This window comes from Natrix helvetica, assembly GCF_964273705.1.
Source record: "Natrix helvetica genome assembly, chromosome: 3".
Lineage (NCBI taxonomy): Eukaryota > Metazoa > Chordata > Lepidosauria > Squamata > Natricidae > Natrix > Natrix helvetica.
This window is the reverse complement of record NC_138549.1, coordinates 61,025,667-61,044,908: the sequence shown is the minus strand read 5'-3', so window position 1 is coordinate 61,044,908 and position 19,242 is coordinate 61,025,667. Positions and strand designations below refer to the sequence as shown.

At 37.3% G+C, this 19,242-nt stretch overlaps 1 protein-coding gene across 3 annotated transcripts in view; it reads right to left on the bottom strand.

The window, feature by feature from the left end:
• Window positions 1-19,242, bottom strand: part of PBX1 (PBX homeobox 1) — a 291,924-nt gene that overhangs the window by 22,511 nt on the left and 250,171 nt on the right. For 2 of the 3 annotated variants that reach the window (XM_081948964.1, XM_081948963.1), the window contains exons 7-8: window positions 8,736-8,848; window positions 7,510-7,599 (exon numbers count right to left, since the gene is read on the bottom strand). In XM_081948964.1, coding sequence (XP_081805090.1) covers window positions 7,510-7,599; window positions 8,736-8,848 — 203 coding nt within the window. The remainder of the gene's footprint in view (window positions 1-7,509; window positions 7,600-8,735; window positions 8,849-19,242) is intronic. The other variant, XM_081948965.1, reaches the window with a different exon arrangement.

Here is a 19,242-nt window from a genome sequence, read left to right as displayed (position 1 = left end):
GTTCCTCTTTCAGTATTCCACTCTTTCCATTTCCAGAAACAAACCAATCATCATAAATATCAGCAGATTTAATTTCTTTATGGTCATTTTCCTCTTCAGTTCATAGGATTCTAACCTCCACTTTTTCCACTTGATAAACATCTCCAACTTCTTCATCATATTTTACTGTTAGATGCTCTAAGTCTTCCAATTTATTTTCCATCCTCTCAAATGCGTTTGATAATTTCTGAATTTCTAAGAATATCTTTTGCAGGCTTAACATTTCTTTCTGCTGTTGAAATTGTGCCATTATCTCCAGCTAACTCTAGCTTGGAAGATTTTTACAAGATTAAGCATAGATTCACAATAAAGTTTTATTTTCACTTTTCTCTGGTTAAAGATATACTTCAAAGGGACATCTGTATGCTTTTCTTCTTATCACTCTCTATAAACAAGCAGTGAGACCTTGGAGTGCCAAGCCAGGATAATCAGTAAGAAAAGTAAAAGTGTTTTGTTTCCAATACACAAACCTCCAGTCTCCGAGTAGCAGTGTCATTGTTGCAATTTTCTTTGTTTCTTTTTGTATCTTTTTTGTATTTCAAGTTTTAAAAAAGGTCCGATTCTTGAATGAGTTAGAAAAACACCCACAGTAATAAAAGAGGATAATTTTAGTCCATAGGTTACAAAGAATAATAAAAAATAGAAGAAAACTTAATCCATTCATTTTAAAAGGCTTGCATAAATTCCATCCATAAACATAGCATTTAAAAATAAGATAACCCACTGTCCAAAACCATTCCAAACTTAATTTCGCTGCTTGTTTCTTCTGTTCTCCAATTTAAATTAATTTTAAGTTTTTTATAGGCAGTCTCTTTTAAAACAGTAAACATTCCTCACCAGGTGGAAACACTTTCTCTTTCTGTATCCTTTCGTTTTGGTGCCACCCCGACTTCATCAGCCTTGGCTGGATTTTTTGTTGCCGGCTTGAAGAACTTCTCTTGCATTGATCATGGACTTTGCAATGTCCCTGAGATCAGCAAGACCTATTCTTCCTGTTCACCGTCTCTGCAGGACGGTTTAGGTCCGATTGGACTACCCAGTGGCAAAAGTATTGGCTGCGGTCTCGGAGCATCGAGACCGCAAGTCTGTATCGTTGTGATGTTGGCGCCTCCCCATACTTTTAGATTTCTAATTTCTATTTCTGTTAGGAATTGATAAACAAATCTCACGTGAAAAAGTATTCAAAGCCTTCTTGATTTTAATTGTCAATTTATTCATTCCTGCACATTCTAATATTTATTCAGTTTCATATCTTTGTTTTTCCACTGTTGTGCAAACAAAATTCCAGCAGCTATTAACATGTTTAAAATTAAATGTGTATTGTATTTCCTTTGAAATGCCCAACCAAATATTACTGGTTTTAAATCCATATCTTGCTTTACCATTGCTTCCAACCATGACACCACTAACTCTTGAATAGCTACTTGGTCTGTCCTAAGTACTGAACCTAATTCATATATTCCTGTTTTTTGAACTGGGGAATAAATTTTAGAAAAAGACATCTGTATTGCTCTGTGAATCTACCTATGACATTTATTCTTGATCTAATTTCTTAGATGAAAAAGTATATCTTTCCTTTTTGTTGGGGGACATCCTTCCTGAAAAGACTGTACATTGTTGGGTGAAAACAGAGGTCCCTTCTGTTACCTGTAGTGTAGTCCTCAGCTTACAACAACAATCGAATCCAATATTGTTTTATTTCTTCTGCAGTTAGTATTATTTAACAGGATGAAGAGGCAACAGAGTATGACCACTAGGACAGTCATCTTTCCTATGTAAGTAGCTGTTTTATTGCTTTGTATGCTTGTTTCATCTTTAATATGCAAGCAATTAAAGTCTTCCTTTCTGTATCTCTTTGTGCAGGCCATTCATTGGAGCAAGGTGGTCAGTGGGTGACTTCAACACACAAAAGGACAGCAATCTTCCTTTTCTATTATTTTGTGTGCTGGTTTCATCCGAATGCAGTGCATGCAATGAAAGAGTTCATTTCTGTGTCTCTTCTTTGTGCAGGCCATTCATTGGAGTCAGTGATATTGAAGCTGGCAAGTACAGTCATCTTCCTTCTGTAAGTAGCTCTTTTATTGTTTTGTGTACTTATTTTAATCTTATTTAAGTAGTAAGTACACAAAATAATAAATTTCCTTTTTTATATCTTTTTGTAGATCATCCATTGGGGCAAAGAATTCAGTGACATCGTCTTGGCCACTCGTACCCGGTCACATGACTGCCAAGCCACTTCCACCCAGTCACATGGCCAGCAAGCCACTCCCACCTGGTCACATGGTTGGCAAGCCACTCCCACAAAGCAGGCCACACCTACAGAAGAGGTTCCAAAAATTTTTGAAACCCACCACTGGTTCCTACATAAACCTGTGTCATACCAAGATGAGAGAAATCTTCATTCCAAGGAACAGCTTTCTCTTCCATCCCTCTCCCATTCTAAATTTTGCACAAGGATTGTTACAACTGTGCATCAATTCCTATCATCAAATTACACATAGGGGAGAGAGAGAGAGAGCACACCCATTGAGAGCCATTTTTAAAATAATGTGCTCAAAGCCATCTTTACCAATTTCAGTCACAGTTAGAAGACCTGAACCTATCAATCCTAGCTCTATTCATCTGTAAATTTTACCTAATTTTACCAAAAGAAAGAAAGAAAGAAAGAAAGAAAGAAAGAAAGAAAGAAAGAAAGAAAGAAAGAAAGAAAGGCAAACAGAAAACCCTTAAAGTAATTCATATTTTCTCAGGGTAGACCATGGAACAAATAAATCCCCATTTTCATAAAAACTACTCCAGACAGGCACTGAATTTGACTTTGCAAACTCCAGATAGGAGTTCTCCATGTCTTAAATTGAATATCCTAATATTTCTTAGGTCTGAACAGTGCATTAGAAAATATACTAAACTATTAAAACTGTAATGACCAAGACTTACCTTGCATCATCAGAGAAAAACCAGAACCACTCCTTCCCCTTAGAAATATATAGGCATGTTCCTGTGAACACCTATTTACTGATTAGTGATCCTAGCATGTGACATTCCGCAAGCACATAAATTACTATATATAATCCTAGTCCTCAATATCTGATTCTAGCTTGTACATAACTATTGCCTAGCAAAATAATAAAAAAGCAGTTGGATGAAAATTAAAAGATAATAAAATGTTTTAAATTTCTGTTAATTACTTTTTGTGAAGCCAGGCATTAAATCTTTTCCATCATTGGATCATATATGCACAAAAAGTACAATTTCAATAACTTATATAGGATTTCTTAATCAGATGTTTCAGGTAATCTATCTGGCCTCTGCCCAATTTGCATAAGAATATATTCCAAATCTACACCTGCCTGCTGCATTTGTGCAATTTATTAGGAAACAAAATCTTTTCTGTTAAAGTAAGCTAGTCTAGTATATTAGGCAAAAGTAGAACACCAAGTCTATGTATCTTGCAAAGTCCAATTTAGATAAGTAGCCATTCATGCCTACAAATTCCTGATCTTCTGTTTGAGTAAAGCAAATACACTTGATATCATCTTTTGTTAAAGTAATGTTTAGTTTGACCCTAATTCCAGATCCAGTTCTAGGGACACAAAGGAATCTGATTAATGTATTTGCTGTAAATTATGAAATGGAAAAACCGTCTTTGGATTATGTGGCTAAAATGAGACTAGCAAACTAAAACTAAATCAAAGGTGAGACTAAGGAATTTAAAGAGCCAACAGCTTACTGTCATTGTAGACTGAAGTGGGAATTGCCCCAAAGGTTTGCTCATCAAAGATGATACTGGAACAAGTTTTCAAATATTAAATCTAATAGTTGACTAGAATAGTAAAATATTTTATTGAAATGGTGTTTCCAATTAATAAGACAGTAGTAAAAATACTACAATGTACTTACTTTACAAAAAATCAGAAATTAAAATTAATCAGCTTCTTAAGGGAGCATTCTCCTTTTCTCATTTACAGACAGAAGATAATGCCTCTTCTAAAATGGGGTACACTGTCATAATTTCTGACTGTCGCTGAATAAATGGTCTGAGGACTACCTGTATTCAAATTGATGCCAGTGACTCAATTTGCTATTGTGATAGCAAATTCTATGATTTAAAATAATGTATAAGTATTTTTTTTATCTGATTTAAATGTTTCATCAGTCAGTTTTACTATTTTTGGTACTGTACATAGAAATAAAGATTTTTTTCTACTTGTTTAGGACCATGTATAATACAATACAGCTACCTATGCTTTCAATTCCATTTTCTTTTTCATATTTGGTTATTTTACAGGTGATTCTCCTATGTACATGATACCCAGTGCTTTGTGTAATGTGGGTGGTTGATACTCCCTGCTTCTGCAAGTCATGCTGTCTGTTTGCCTATCAGTCTAGGCTAGTCTCGTCTCTCTCTCTCCCCCTCTCTCCCTCCCTCCCTCCTTCCCTCTCTCCCCCTTCCTTTGTCTGAGGATCAGTTCTTGGGGGGGGGGGATTAGGATTTATTTGTAGATAAGTATCGTATTTTATCATGATCCCTCACTGATTATTTTACTCTTCAGCATTAAAGAGCCAGAATGGAAATGAATTCAACTAACATAGAGGTTAATATAGAATGATTGGCTCTTTCATGTGGCATTTTCAAACCTAGTTTTCTGCAATGGGTTTATATAAGCAGACATAATTGTCTGCACATGTTCAGTTGCATTTGCTTCAGATTACTTTGCGGTTCTGCCTGGTGACATCAGACATGGTGCTCATATGAGAGGCATAGGATACATGCGCTGTATAACTCAGATGCACCCAGTTTGGTATTGAAAAATAATTCAAATAGCACAATAGTTCAATCGGAGAATGATTGCACTTTCTGCTTTTCCATTTTACCAACCTGTGTTTTCCCCAATTCTTAATGAGTAGTCCGTCCATCCATCCATCCATCCATCCATCCATCCATCCATCCATCCATCCATCCACCTATCCATCCATCCGTTCTTTCCTTCTGTTTTGCTCTGGAACACTGATATAAATATTCATGAAATATTGCAATATATAACCATTAGAGGAGATTCTCTAAGGATGTTGGGAGTGTTAGGGATCAAAGTGAGATGCCCATGAACCCATATTCTGTCTGACATAAAAGGATGCCCCTATTTGGCATTTTTAAAATCCTGAGAACTTTGAAAATACTCTAAGAAAAGGGCTGCCATGAGATTTGCATAGTATAAAATGGCTGCCATAATAGACGTAACTAATTCCAAAATATCATTTATCAGAAAACATTGGTGAGAGCTCCCCATCATCTCCTCTAACTTGCTCATTAAGTTTATCCTCTATCCTGCCTTTCTCAAGATACATTGCAGTTTACAATGTCTGTATTTTGCTGGGCAGATGAGCATCTTTAAAAAAAAAACTATAGGGTTACAATCACCTTTTCTATTCTAAAAATGCCTACTGGGCCTATGTGGGGCCCATAGCATTTCTGAAAATAAAGATAATGCTGAGGGCAGGCTGTCTGTTCTGCAGCATGATGTCTTCTCATTTTTTAATTAATGAAATTGTAGTCTCTTCCTCCCCACCTTACTTCTTCCCACTAGGCCACCTGAAGTACTTTTACTCCATCCATCTAACTTCTGGTATCAGAATAAGGCTAGGAGAAAAGTGCCTGTGGGGACAGAGGTATAGGCTGATTTGACAGATTGAAGGTTATGCCAGGCATGTTTACATGCCTCCCTCACTCACATAAAGTGAGAGGGAAAAATCTAATTTTAACATGATAAAAGCCCCTGGTTGAAGAGAGTACCTTCCTCACTTTAGGTATTTTTCTTCAGGCTTAATCTTATCTGCCAAAATAAACCAATCTGGAATGAAAGTGCTTGGCAAAGAAACAAGTGAGAAAAGGGCCTCATTAAATCTCCCTCCTCCCATTTTATATGTGAATAAGGCTGCTGTGTGGGCTGCCTGTGTGACTGTCCTGTTTGTGTAAAACTCCCCCATGAATATTCAGTGTGTAGAATAGCTCTGAGTCAACTATGTTATAATGTTTACATAATTTTCCACCTCCGATTTCATCTTTGGCCACCAAAATTGACGCCTGGCAAGATGGAGCGTTTTTAGGAATCTGAAGTGGCCTCCTAACTGACCATGGAATACACCACCACCAAAGCAAAAGCGAACATTCTCATGACTGAACAGTTGTTTGGAAACCTGCACAGGTGGACCTCTAAACCTGAGTATTTAAATGCCTGGATTTTTCTGCTTACAAATTTGTAGAGGTGAAAACAAATGAAGAACACAATGAAAGATGTAGTCTTGGCAAGCAGTTGTCATGGGCTGCCTCACATAATATCTTACCCCTGATGCTTTTGTTTGAAATTGATAAAAGCTCATAGAGAATGCCCACACTCAGTGATGGTATGGTGTACAGTCCCATTGGCAAAAGACTTGTTTAGCTCAGCAAAGCTTTGAGCATTAAAAGCAACAGAACTCTTGAATTTTCTGGAGAAGATGGTTAGGAAACCTGTAAATCTATTTCCTCCTCCCTCCTCCCACAGCTGGCATTTGCATTGACCAAGGCATGCATGAAAACAAAGAAACAAAGCACATTTTATCCTTCTACTAGTTTCAGGTCACTCCTTGAGTAGCACTCCCTCTTTGACCTTTGAAATTGGTAGAAAGAAGTCCCAACATTGTGTATGGCAGCCTCCTTTTCCAGGCTGCCTTCTTGTCCCAGTTTTCTGTCATCACTATTGAGATGGTGGATGATTGATCTGAGAAATGAAGTTGGATTGCTGTCCCAAATCTACATTCGGTTCTCCTTGTGACTGTCTGATCAATTTCACTCTGTAAGACACAGCTTGTCGCTATGAATTTTCATGCTAATCACAAGCAGACAGCGCAACTCAGAACAAGTAGAAGATGTCTCCATTCCACTCCAGCTTTCTTTTTCTTTTCTTAGTTTTTGCATTATAACAATAATTATTGTTATGATTATCAGCCTGCTTATTAATCGGGTAGTCATCTGTTTTGTTCTTTGACAGTGATTGGAGTGGGAGAGGGAGCTATCCTATTTTTTGATGGCATGTTCAGCTGAATTGGGCCTTTGGCCATCTTGCTGGAGATGTCTGGGTCTTGCTTTGTGGTGATATACCCTACTGCCATTGTACTAGGTGTCACCTGTTTAGCAGCCCCTCTCAGCAGAACACAAGTGGCCGCAGGTGCCATGTGAATGCTGATTCTGTTTGACAGCTGTAGACGCCAGCTGCCTGAATAAGGCCTGCCCACTTGCCACTTTTTGCAGCTAGAATTCTGCCATTGGCAGGACCGATACAAAAGCAATAAACTAGGTGACCGTAAAGCTAAGATAAGTCCTACTAAGTGGCATTTGAGCCCTATGGCTTTGAAATAATTGGGAGCAAAAGAACAAAAAGAAAAAGAAGGAGTAGAAGAAGAAACAGAGAAAAGGAAGCCTATTTTTCTTACACTGATGCCCTGCGGACTATACATCTGACTTGCTGTGAGCCCGTCACTGTATCCTCCTGTCTGGCTGATAACATGGCGAAGGGTATCCACCTAAACAGACCAACAACAAAGAAAGAATTAGGAACATGTATATTAGAGAAGAAAGATTTCTTTGGAGGTCATTATAATATGAGTATCAGTTCACAGATTTCCCTATGATCTCTTTAAAGAGTAAAAAGTGAAGCTGTCTTCCACCCATATCCCCATGTATTGTGTATAACAGTCTATTATGCTGGATTTTAAAATGATGAAGAAAAAATATACAAAAGGAGCACGAAGTTGTTGAAATTTCTTTGGCAGCCTTAACAATTATGCGGAGGGAAGAAACTTTTTCCTAATCTGTTAAGTTTATTATTTATTCATCAATCACATAATCCAAGATTTCTCAATGCCACCTGCAACTGAAGGTATAAGTGAACCTATGTGAGTTTCAATGTTATGTGAATCCCTCTGCATCTGAGGCTCATCCTCTTATTTGTTATTGCTGTAGGCGCTTTGCACTTTCAGTCTAACAGTACAGTCTGCACTGATTTTTACGGCACTGTCAAAAGATGGACATTTTTGGATAGTTGGCAATATTATTAAGAACCCCAGTGAGATGTGATAGGGAATTCCAAAGGAGATGAGGCACAGGTAGAATGAGATTCCAGAAAAAAATGTGAATACTCATGAGACTATAATGGCAATACCTTTTCTGTTCTAACTACTGCCTCAATAGTAAATCATTTGTTTCTGGCTAAATGTTTTCATCCTCTTGCTTATCATACTGGTTTATAAGAAAGGATGGCAGGATTTGGTGTGATATTGAAATAGGACTAAGGCCCTTCAGCAATGTACCAACATTTCCTTATTATTAAGCTAGGTAGAAGATAAAAATATGGAAGACTGAATAATAACTCAATGTATAAATGTATTATCTCTTCTCCCAGAAAATCCACTAAGCAAATTGGCACTCATTCAAAATATTGATTTTCCTCCTATGAAGCCAGAGCCAAATGCATTCACAAAATGTAGGCAAATTCCTTATTTTTTCCCTGCTGTTTTTTTCTTTTGTTTCATTTTGATGGATTTGATGATTGTTGAGTTTAATTCCTCTCTTAGGACAATAATGGGGGAAGCCAATAGGATCCAAGCCCTTCCTTCTGACCCTGATGCATTCACTGGCAGTACATCCGATGGATCCCTACCTGTGACTGCACGTTGGCTCCAACCTGGGCCCCTTGGTAAGAATCCCCATTGAGTGACTGCACGCTCATGAACAAATCTCCAGAGTTTGACATGTTAAAAGAACTGGAAGAACCTGGAAAGGAAAGAGCGAGGCACCTGAATCATAGAAAGGAAGAGAAGCAACCACTTGCCTCTCAGCCAAGAAGAAAGAATGGCATGCAAAGCAACCCCAAACAGAAAACAATATGGTCAGGTTAGTAGCACAGAGAAAAGTGCAAGCAAACATAAAATTATATTAAAAAATAGAGAGGGTATAAGAGCTACAAATTTTACATTAAAAAAGACTTCCCTCCCTCTCTCTTTAATGGTTTTCAGCAGGAGATAGTCTTTCAGATCTTGATTTGTGGGGTAGTTCCAGTTTGGGGGGTGGGATGACGAGTTTGTTATGGATAACATTCTAAGAGCTTAACAAGCATTGATATTTTCTGCAATGGTGACTCGGAAGACAGAATCTTATTATTCTAAAATAACTTCCATAAATGTAAATGTATAGCTAATGAGTACAGCATGCCATGCTTAGACGCTGTCATTTTCAGAAGGGGTGCTGGTGACAACCCATAATGAAGCTGTTATGGCCAGTTTGGCGGGGTAGTGAAATGTGGCATGAAAAACAGACTCAATAATTGCATTCTGTATTGTCTATCTAGAGATCCCACACATCTACATCCAGAGAGGAGCATGTGTCATTTGTTGGGCAGAGGAGAAAATGGGGCATAAGACTTTGGTCATGCTCTCTTTACCCTTTCCAAGTTATGTCAAGTCATACTTGAAACTAATTACATGCAGATATTATCTTGATTATCAGTTGAGTCTGAAAAGACAATTCTAAGCACAAAACATTTGCAACTTTCTCCCGTATCTCCTCTCCCAAATATGCCTTAAAAGTGGCAAACTAACTGAAGTGCATGAGACAGGCTGGAGGGGTTTATTTTTTGAAACTCTCGTGCAACTCAGTATGTTAAGTATGAGAAAGCTCAACGTGCAAGGTTTAGTGCTAAACATGACATTAGGCTTGAAGGGAGAGACTTCAGGGCCCAGGTCAGCTCCACTGCATTATTGCAGTGCCAAGCGTTCAGTGCTTCTCCTTGAAAGATACACAGTTGCTTGGCTCTTTGCTAAACTGCTCAACAGCAATACGCAGGCAGATGCTCTGTGTAACATCTACTCTGCTTTAGCTCTGCAAAGCCATTTACTTAATCTTTAGTTCTCAAAGCAAAGTGAGAAGACACATTTGGAAAAGAATACGCTTATTATTTCTCTGCTCTGGTTAATCTGTGCAAAGTCCTTTGCCTCTCAGAGGAGAAATACTAGAATACAACAATAGTCACTAAGTGAAAAGTTCTTCCAAGTCTAAGAGACTCCTGTTGCCTTCGCCAGGTTTTGGAATAAATCCTGAAACTATTACAAAATAATTCAGAAAAAGAAATTGATTTGCAATGGATAATCCAAGAAATCTGCTGGCAATTACCTTGAGTCATTTTCAATATCTCTCATTCCTGCATTGCACTTCTTTTTAGAGTGCAATGATATCAATGCTTTGTCTTATGTGACACTATCTTCTGAGCATAAAGAAGCTTTCCCAACTTTAATTACTTAATTCTCACAGGAATGTCTTAGGAGTAAAAGTACACCGCCCCCTCCAAACAGATGGCCTCAATAATTAATCTAGATTTTCAAGGTCATGCTGTACCATCACAAAAAGCTTGTAGGAACTCTATGTACCGTCCTATTTAAGTTGCTTGAGCAGAATAATTACTTTCTTCTTGCTGTGGTATTTGTGCATGAACATGTTTTTGTTTTTCATGATATATTCTTCATAACATTTATGTGCATCTCTAATTGGAAAATATATTGTGTTGCTTCTGCCATAGATATAGAATAGGTAAACTTGACTATTATATTTATTGTACTAATGCATAGCAGTAATTGTTGAGATTGCACTTTGTGTCATGTGTGGTGCTGTCTCAGCATTTTTGGCAGTAATATAAAATTATAGAAGGGGAAAACATCGAGTATACAGGTAGTCCTCAGCTTACAACCACAATTGAGCCCAAAATTTATGTTGCTACCGTATGTGAGAAATTTGTTAAATGAGTTTTGTCCCATTTTACGACTTTTCTTGTCACATTTGTTAACTGAATCATTACAGTTGTTAAATTAGTAACATAGTTGTTAAGTGAATCTGGTTTCCACATTGACTTTGCTTGTCACAAAAGGTGATCACATGATCCCACAACACTGCAACTGTCATAAATACGAGTCAGTTGTCAAGCATTTGAATATAAATCATGTGACCATGGAGATGCTGCAATGGTCATAAATCACTTTTTTCAGAACCGTTGTAACTTTGAATGATCACTAAATAAAGTGTTGTAAGTTGAGGACTACTTGTAGTAATGATTATACCTCAAAGGAAAAAAAGGCGTTGATACATTGTAGTGATTAAAATAAACATGACCACTCTTCCCTCCTGCTGAAAAAGAAAAAAAGAAAAAGAAAAAAGAAAAGAAAATTTAAGAAAAGAATGTAACTGAATATTGGGTTTGATCAACAAAAATGGTTTCTGGGCACTCCATTGTTTTATTAATGCTGCATATATCTTATAACCTGCAAAATAATTCTGTGAGCAGCATCATGCAATAGGTTATTATCAGACAAGATAAGAAGAATATTTATAGCTCAGGGTTGAAATCAGGGGTCCTTGGTGCTCTCAGAGTTTGGTTGTTTTCTTGCAGACGTTTCATTACCCAAACTAGGCGAGTGTTAGTCCTGATGATGTAACCTAGTTTAGGCAATGAAACATCTGCAAGAAAACAACCAAACTCCGAGAGCACCCAGGACCCCTCAAGATGATCATTTTTATAAAAAAGTACACCTGAAAAATCTTCCAGAGATATTTTGATTATCTACCCAAAAGCACTATTTGCTATAGTCCAAATGTGTCTGATGTTTCTGCTGAACAGTTTAACAAATTTCATCTGAAAAAAAATCACTGTCCATTCTAATTATAAATTTTATCAAATTTGCCCACTAGCTTTCTTTTCACCATGTCAAACTTTTAACAGAACACTGAGAGCTTGGAGGGGAGAAGCAACAGAGACAACACAAGACATTTTAGTATTTGAAGCCAAATCTCTTCCTATTGTTGGTATCACAATAATGAACAATTGATAGAAGCTAAACTGTAACATGATCATAATCTGTTTCCTGAGTAGATCAGTTTAACTTTCAGCATCCATTACTATGTCTAAGAATTTGATGCAAAATTTCCATCTGATCTATTATGCTGTTCAATTTCTGGGTTAGATAGTATGTCCCCTCGGGAAGAATTTTATCAATGTATGTGTTTTAGTCCGCAGTTTTTACTTTCCTTAGATTTTTATTGTATTAGAAGTTGTCTTTAACTTACATACTTCCAGAGTTATTATGAGTTGGATAGCTTATAAATGTGTGTGAGATATAAGATTTATAAAGCTCCCCAACTCAATTGTGTGACTTTGAGTAGCATAAAAAACAAACAATAAACAAAAAGACTCCCCCCTTAAACTATATAACATTAAACATTGACAATATATAAATATAAAATACAAACAGAACAAAACAACCAAAAGGGACTCTCACTCAACTGTCCCTAGTGCCTGGGGAAGAACCAGGCCTTAATGCTTTATTTTTAGATAGACATAAAAACTAGAAATGGTCCCAGTAGTGGATGTGTTTATAGCCTTGCTACTGTCTTTTGCATAGCAAAATAATAATAATAATAATAATAATAATAATAATAATAATAATAATAATAATCTGAATAATAATAATAATAAGCTGAATATAAGAAAGAAGTAATTGAGAAGCGAACTGAAAATTGGAAAAACAAAGCTATGCATAGCCAATACTTGAAAACTATTGAAGGCAAAGCTGACCAAAAGCTAACTTGGAACTGGTTAAGATCAGGAGCATTGAAAAAAGAAACAGAAGGCTTTATTTTGGCAGCTCAAGAACAAGCCTTAGCCACAAACTACATGAAGGCAAAAATTCAACATGTTACCACCAACAGCAAATGTTACCTTTGTAATGAGAAAGACGAGACAGCTGACCACTTGATCAGTGGGTGCAGCAAAATTTTACAAACTGACTAGCTACAATGCCATGACCGCGTTGCTAAGATCATTCACTGGAAATTGTGCCAAAAGTTTGGATTTGAGTACAGCAAAAACCACTGGGACCATCAGGTTGAGAAGGTTTTAGAAAATGAGAAAGTCAAGATCTTGTGGGACTTCAGAATCCAGACTGACAGGCACTTGGCCCACAACACACCTGACATAACAATAGTTGAAAAGAAAAAAGTATGGTTCATTGACATTGCAATACCTGGAGATGCACGAATTGAAGATAAACAGCAAGAAAAAATCACAAAGTACCAGGACTTGCAAACTGAAGTTGAGCGACTGTGGAAAAAGAAATTGTGTGTTGTCCCGATTGTAATTGGAGCCCTTGGAGCAATACCTAAAGGACTACCTCGCTATTTGGAAATTTTAAATTTATCAGATTTGAACATTCTGATTCTACAAAAAACCGCCCCACTTGGAACAGCTTATATCCTTCGACGTTACCTTAACAGTTCCTAGGTCCTTGGTTAGGACTCGAGCTGTTGAGCTACCAACCAGCCCCAAAGGCTGTGAATCTCACCAAAGATTAACCACGCAATAATAATAATGAAGCTTTAAAACCTAAAGACACCCCCCCCCCGTCTCTTTGGAAAAAGGAATTAGTGTCTGCACAAATTGGCAGGAAGAAGAGAGAACATTCTGAAAACGACATTTCTGAGTTTTTTTTTAAATCATTAGAATATCTGAGAAAATGTCTTAGGTTGTTCCTAAGAGGACACTTTTGAATTCAATTGGAATTACTTTGAATAGAACATAGGGTTGTTACATTCAGTTCTTCTACCTGCTTGAAATTTTAGAAATCAATACCCTGATTGCATTAACTGTAAACCAATAAAATACATTAATAAATAACATACTTGTATTTAAATATGGGTTTAATGAGAGGAAGGCAGAGTGTAAAAGAACATTACAAAAGCTTCTTTACACTAAGAGCAGTTTGATGGTGGAATCAATTACCCAGAGAGATAGTGGACTCTCCTTCACTGGATGTATTCACACAGTGCCTAGTTAACCTGGGATGTCTTCAGTAGGATTCTGAACTGAGCAGGAAATTAAATAGCCCATTCTAGGGAGTTAAGTAGCCGATTCCAAGGTTTGATTCCATGAAATGTGTTGATGGTTACTCTTTCTTTATTATTTAGTTTGAAATGAAATAAATTCCACACTGCATTTACTTTGCCTCTCTTTTGTTATATCCCCAGACTCTCTCAATATCTGTACTAGTAACAGAAGTTACAGGGATTAGAAATTATGTCAAATGGTGAAAAAAGATATGAAATTTAAGGACTTCCGGTTCCGGCGGCTACGGTGACGGGCAAGGACTTTGCCCGCTACCGCTCTTCGGTGGGCTTCCCCCGTCTTCGGGGGGGCACAGGACGCCCCGAAGAGGCGCCCTGCCGAAGGAGCGGCTCGCAGAAGGCTCTGGCACCAGCGGCGGCTGGTGGGGGCTTTTCCGCTTTGCTCCAGGCACCAGGGAGCAGTTTTGGAGGACGCGCCTGCGTCTCGCCCCATGCCGATCGGAGAATGCAAAACTGAAGGAAGCAGCGGCGGTGCGGTGAGATGCTTCCTCTCTCCATCCCCTTACTTTTGAATGGATAGACTTTTCAGTAATTTTAAAAGTTAACCTTTCGGATTCACTCTTTGAGGAGCGGCTAGAGGGGAGGGGGATTCCCCCCCCCTTGGACAAGCGGCTTGTTAAAATTCTGCTCTCGCCCCCAGGGGAAGGAGGAGGGGGGAGAGCCAACTAACGATGCCTCACCCCAGCAAAAGTGCTTTTCATGGGACTTAGATCCAGAACTTATTGATGATCTGAGAACTTTTTGAACTTTTTTAAAAAAAAATTATGCCTCTGAGCCCAAAGCTGGCAGGGCAAGATGGCACACTTCCGTTGTCTTCATGAACTGTGAAACCTGACTCCACCTTTAAAATTCAGGCTTCCGGTCTTTGTCTTCGAGTCGCCCAGAGGAATCTCTTGTGGATTGTGATTTTCTGAACTCTTTGGAGAAAAAAAACTTTCATCTATTGCTAGAGTGACTAAAGAAACTCCCATCTGTTTGGATCCTCTGCCTTCTGGACTCGCCTGCCTGCTCTACTTCTCCAGCTGCCCAGTTTCTACACTGACTGATCTTTTTGCTTTCTAAACCATGTCTCCAAAAAGACCACCTCCTAGAAAACCTGGCTTTGCCACTTCTGCTCCAACATCTGCAACATCCAGTCCAGCCACACAGTCAAAGATAACAGAACTGATGCAACCTAAGACTATAGAGATAGACCTTCAACAAATGCTTCAACAAATTTTACAGGGCCAGGAGGAAATCAAGAAACAGCTAAGGGAAATGAAAGATGAAATTAAAGAAAATCAAGTTCAAATTTATAAGAACTCACAGAGACTGGACCTTGTGGAGGGTGGGGTGGCGGAGGCGAGAGGGGGGGGTAGAGGCTTTACAGAAGGGAAACAAAGAACTTGATATCCAACAAATGAAAACAGAGTTTGAGAGAATGTCCTTTTATCTTAGATTTCAAAATGTAATAGAAACAGATGGGGAAAACATAAGGGACATTATGACTAATATTTTAGCTGAATACATACACAAAGATAAACAGCAGATGGAATGGGAGATAGATCTGGTCTATAGAGTGAATTCAGCATATGCCAGAACACACAATGTACCCAGGGAGGTTCATATTAAATTCCTTAGGAAAAGCACAAGAGATGAAATTCTGGGTGTACAAAGGGGGCAAACACTGACATACCATGACAGGGAGATAACCATTCTGAAGCAGATTCCCAAAAAAATTAGGGAGAAAAGGAAAAACTATTCGCAATTGGCGAATAAACTATACCAGAAGGGGGTGTGGTTTAGATGGTTGATGCCTGAAGGTATGCTGATATTCTGGGAGGAGACGAGAATCAGAATCAACACACCCATAGAGGCACAGGCCTTTATGGAAAAAAATAAAGCGAACCTAGAAAAAACAGAAGATACCACAATGGTCACACAGGACACGGGAGGGGCCGGAGCTCTGCCAGCGGGGGGGTGAAGGGGCAACACCAAGAAAGCTCAGATCACAAAAATGAATAAGAAAACCACAATGTTATAAACAGACCGAAAGTAATAATGAAATTATATCTAGACTATATATCATAACTATATAAACCGATTGAAAATTATTTTTTCTAGAATTAATATGCTGATTTTTTATGATTATGTATTAATGTTTTATATTTAGATGTATCCTATGAGTTTGGAGGGAGGGGGCGTCTGCCACACTTGCAACTGCCAAAATTTGTAACCATTCCACTTACCCTTTTCCTTATAAATGTTTTAAAAAACCAATAAAACTTTTTGGAAAAAAAAAAAGATATGAAATGTAAGGAGGCAAATTCAGTTCAATTCAGAAAAGGTTAAAATAAGGAGGCCTGGTTTTTGTTTATCTCATTTAAATGATTAAGAAATTAACAGTTTTTAGTTTTTCAGCCGGTAAAAAGAGGCTGTTTTAAGTCCACCTGCATTAGGTGAAAGAAGCAGTTTGCAAAGAGTGATTGATTTACACTATGGGAGAGAAGGAGGAGAACAGAAGAGTTCCACAGCAGTAAGAAGAGTGTCAATGCTGGTATTCATCAAAACTGGAAAAAAAGGAAGCTGTAATAGAAATGAGAAAGAGGAAACCAAACAGGCACAATCAAAAGAACAGGAAAAAAGAGGAGTTAAAGAAATAATAGAAAGGAGAAGACTCTGGCTGGACAGTTTTACTTTGGCTAAGTAGGATAGCAGAGGGGAATATGGGCAGTTGGCCAGGAAGATCACATGCCTGGTTTATTCTGTTAAATGATATGATTCAAAAGAAAATTGAAGATGCATAACCTCCAAGAAAACCAACAATAGCTTTGTAAAATGAGCAACCAAGAAATGAAGTGACTGCCTCTTCCCCAACTCTACATAATTCCTGGTCAGCTAAGGGTTATGTGGCATGAGTATTTATAAGAGACACCAAGCTCAATCACTTGGTTATCAGGCTGATCCCTGAAGTATAAGGAGCATTTTTAACTAACATACCAAAATGAACAAAAATATTGTCTAGAAACTTTCCTGTGTAATTAATTTCTTGGACAATTATTACTGTTACATTTGTTTTCCTTTGTCCATATTTGTCCTTGCCTTAACTGGCAGTAAGAATACTTGCAAACTGAGATTTTATTAGGAATTGAAGACTTTCTCCAAACTTGTATAAAAAAACCCCATCTGAATTTGAGAGGCTACACCCACTGTCAAAAAGAAACCTTGTTAGATGTGAGTAGACTTGACAAACACACAAAGACAACTCTTCCTTAAAAATTTAAATTCATATAAAATATGTCACATGCATTTTAAAGTTATTTATAAATGGTGTCTGCTACCTCTGAAATGTATGTAAAATTAGCTATTAGGTACCACAGATATTTAATAAGTTTAAATTTTGTAATTATTTTGCTAATATAATATTTGCAGGTATTAGAGCACATTATGTTTTAGGCATATTTCATAATCTATAACCTCTAAATATTAAGCATTTATCCAGCCAGGATCCAGTCAACTATATTCATCCATAGCTCTTAAAATGGCTGCATAATAATAATGGAAACTCATTCCTTATGTAATATATAAGACTAATACTGACAAATCAGTAACTCCATTGGTAGCAGCAATTCCCTGAATGTCGTTTGTTTAAGGATATCTCTGTTCCAGGATTTTTTTATATCACCAAAAAATAAAAATGCAGATAATGTTTTTCATCCTTAAAGAACATTTCTTTCTTCATACTTTTTGTTTAATTTTCTGCAGAATTTGCCTATGATTACCCTCAACTATCAGATAAAATACTGTTTAAAAAGATGATCCCCAAATCTAACTTCTCCCTTTTTGTGTTGTTACTGTTTTTAAGATTCTGACTCTGCCTTTTTTATTCATCTCCTGCATCTGCTGATAATCCTCTGATTTTCCTGGATTCTCCTTCTAGCTTGAGGGTGAAACACTGCAGAACACCTCCATAAAGCATACATTACAGCACTTTATTGCCGATTCTCTTGCTAAGCTTTTCCCCCCTACATTCCTTAACAACAAAGTTTAAATTATTTTGATCAAAAGTGATGACCAAATAGTGGTGTTGGTCCAGAACAGATTGAATTAATAATGCATTTTACTTAACTTCTAAATAACTTTTTAACTTCTAATTAAGTCAGCATAGTTATAAATAATTGCAAGCAGGATAAAATTTAACATACAACTGCTGTTTAAAATCATATAATGTCATTCATTTTGCATAGCATGGCTTTACACTGTAGACACCTGTTCTATTCACACTTCGCATGTTTCACTGCAGATAAAATATCTTATTTGTGTTCAGTAAAGCAATAGATAAAGCTGCTCCAAATTTCATTGTATTCTAGATAACTATGAATTTAGGCAAAAGACAGAAATATTTCCATTCTTCAGCATGCAAGTGATCTTGTCCTTTCTTCAACATACTTTTTTTATCAAGTCATGAAATGTGATCTTGTAAAATTTTATGATTTTGCCAAGGCAAAGCCATTTTTAAAACAATACTATCCTTAAGACAGAACTAATAAAAACATTCATCTCTAATACACCACCAGTAAATTACAGATCTTAACCCACAAATTAGAGGAGGCACTTATAAGGCAAACCATATTTGGTTTTTAAAGTAACTAGAAAATTCTTGTAAGTTGTAAGTTGTAACTTGTAACTTATGAAGTTTGAGATTTTTCCATTTTTGCCTTTTACAGCAGGTAAGTGCCAGAAACAATGCAGCTGACCATTTGTCAGTTGTCACCAGTGGCCATGCCAGGCACAACTCCCTTCTTACATAAGGCAACTGCAAACTCAAGACTACCAAACAAATGTGATGTACCAACTCGCAGAATGCAAATATGCTAGCAGAATTTCTAACTTTATTCCCATATCACAGAAGGTGGCATCAGTTTTCCAGAGAAAGGGAATCATAGTTAAATGCTCAGAAGGTGGACCCAAAACTGTTCTCCCTCATAAAAAATGAAGTGTGAATAAGGACTCAATCTGCAGTGGTACTTCTAAATTCTCACTTAGTGATTTGTCATTCAGGAGGCAGATTTTCATTTGGTATGGGTTTATTGTCTAGCCATACTGACTTGGGGAAAATGATACTATGGTCAAAGTTTCTGATAGGAAAAAGATACTAAAATTCAAGTTTTGTTCACTTCAGATTTTAAATAATTCACAGCAGCCCCAATGTTATGTTTTCCCAATTGCGTGTATGCTGTAGTTTT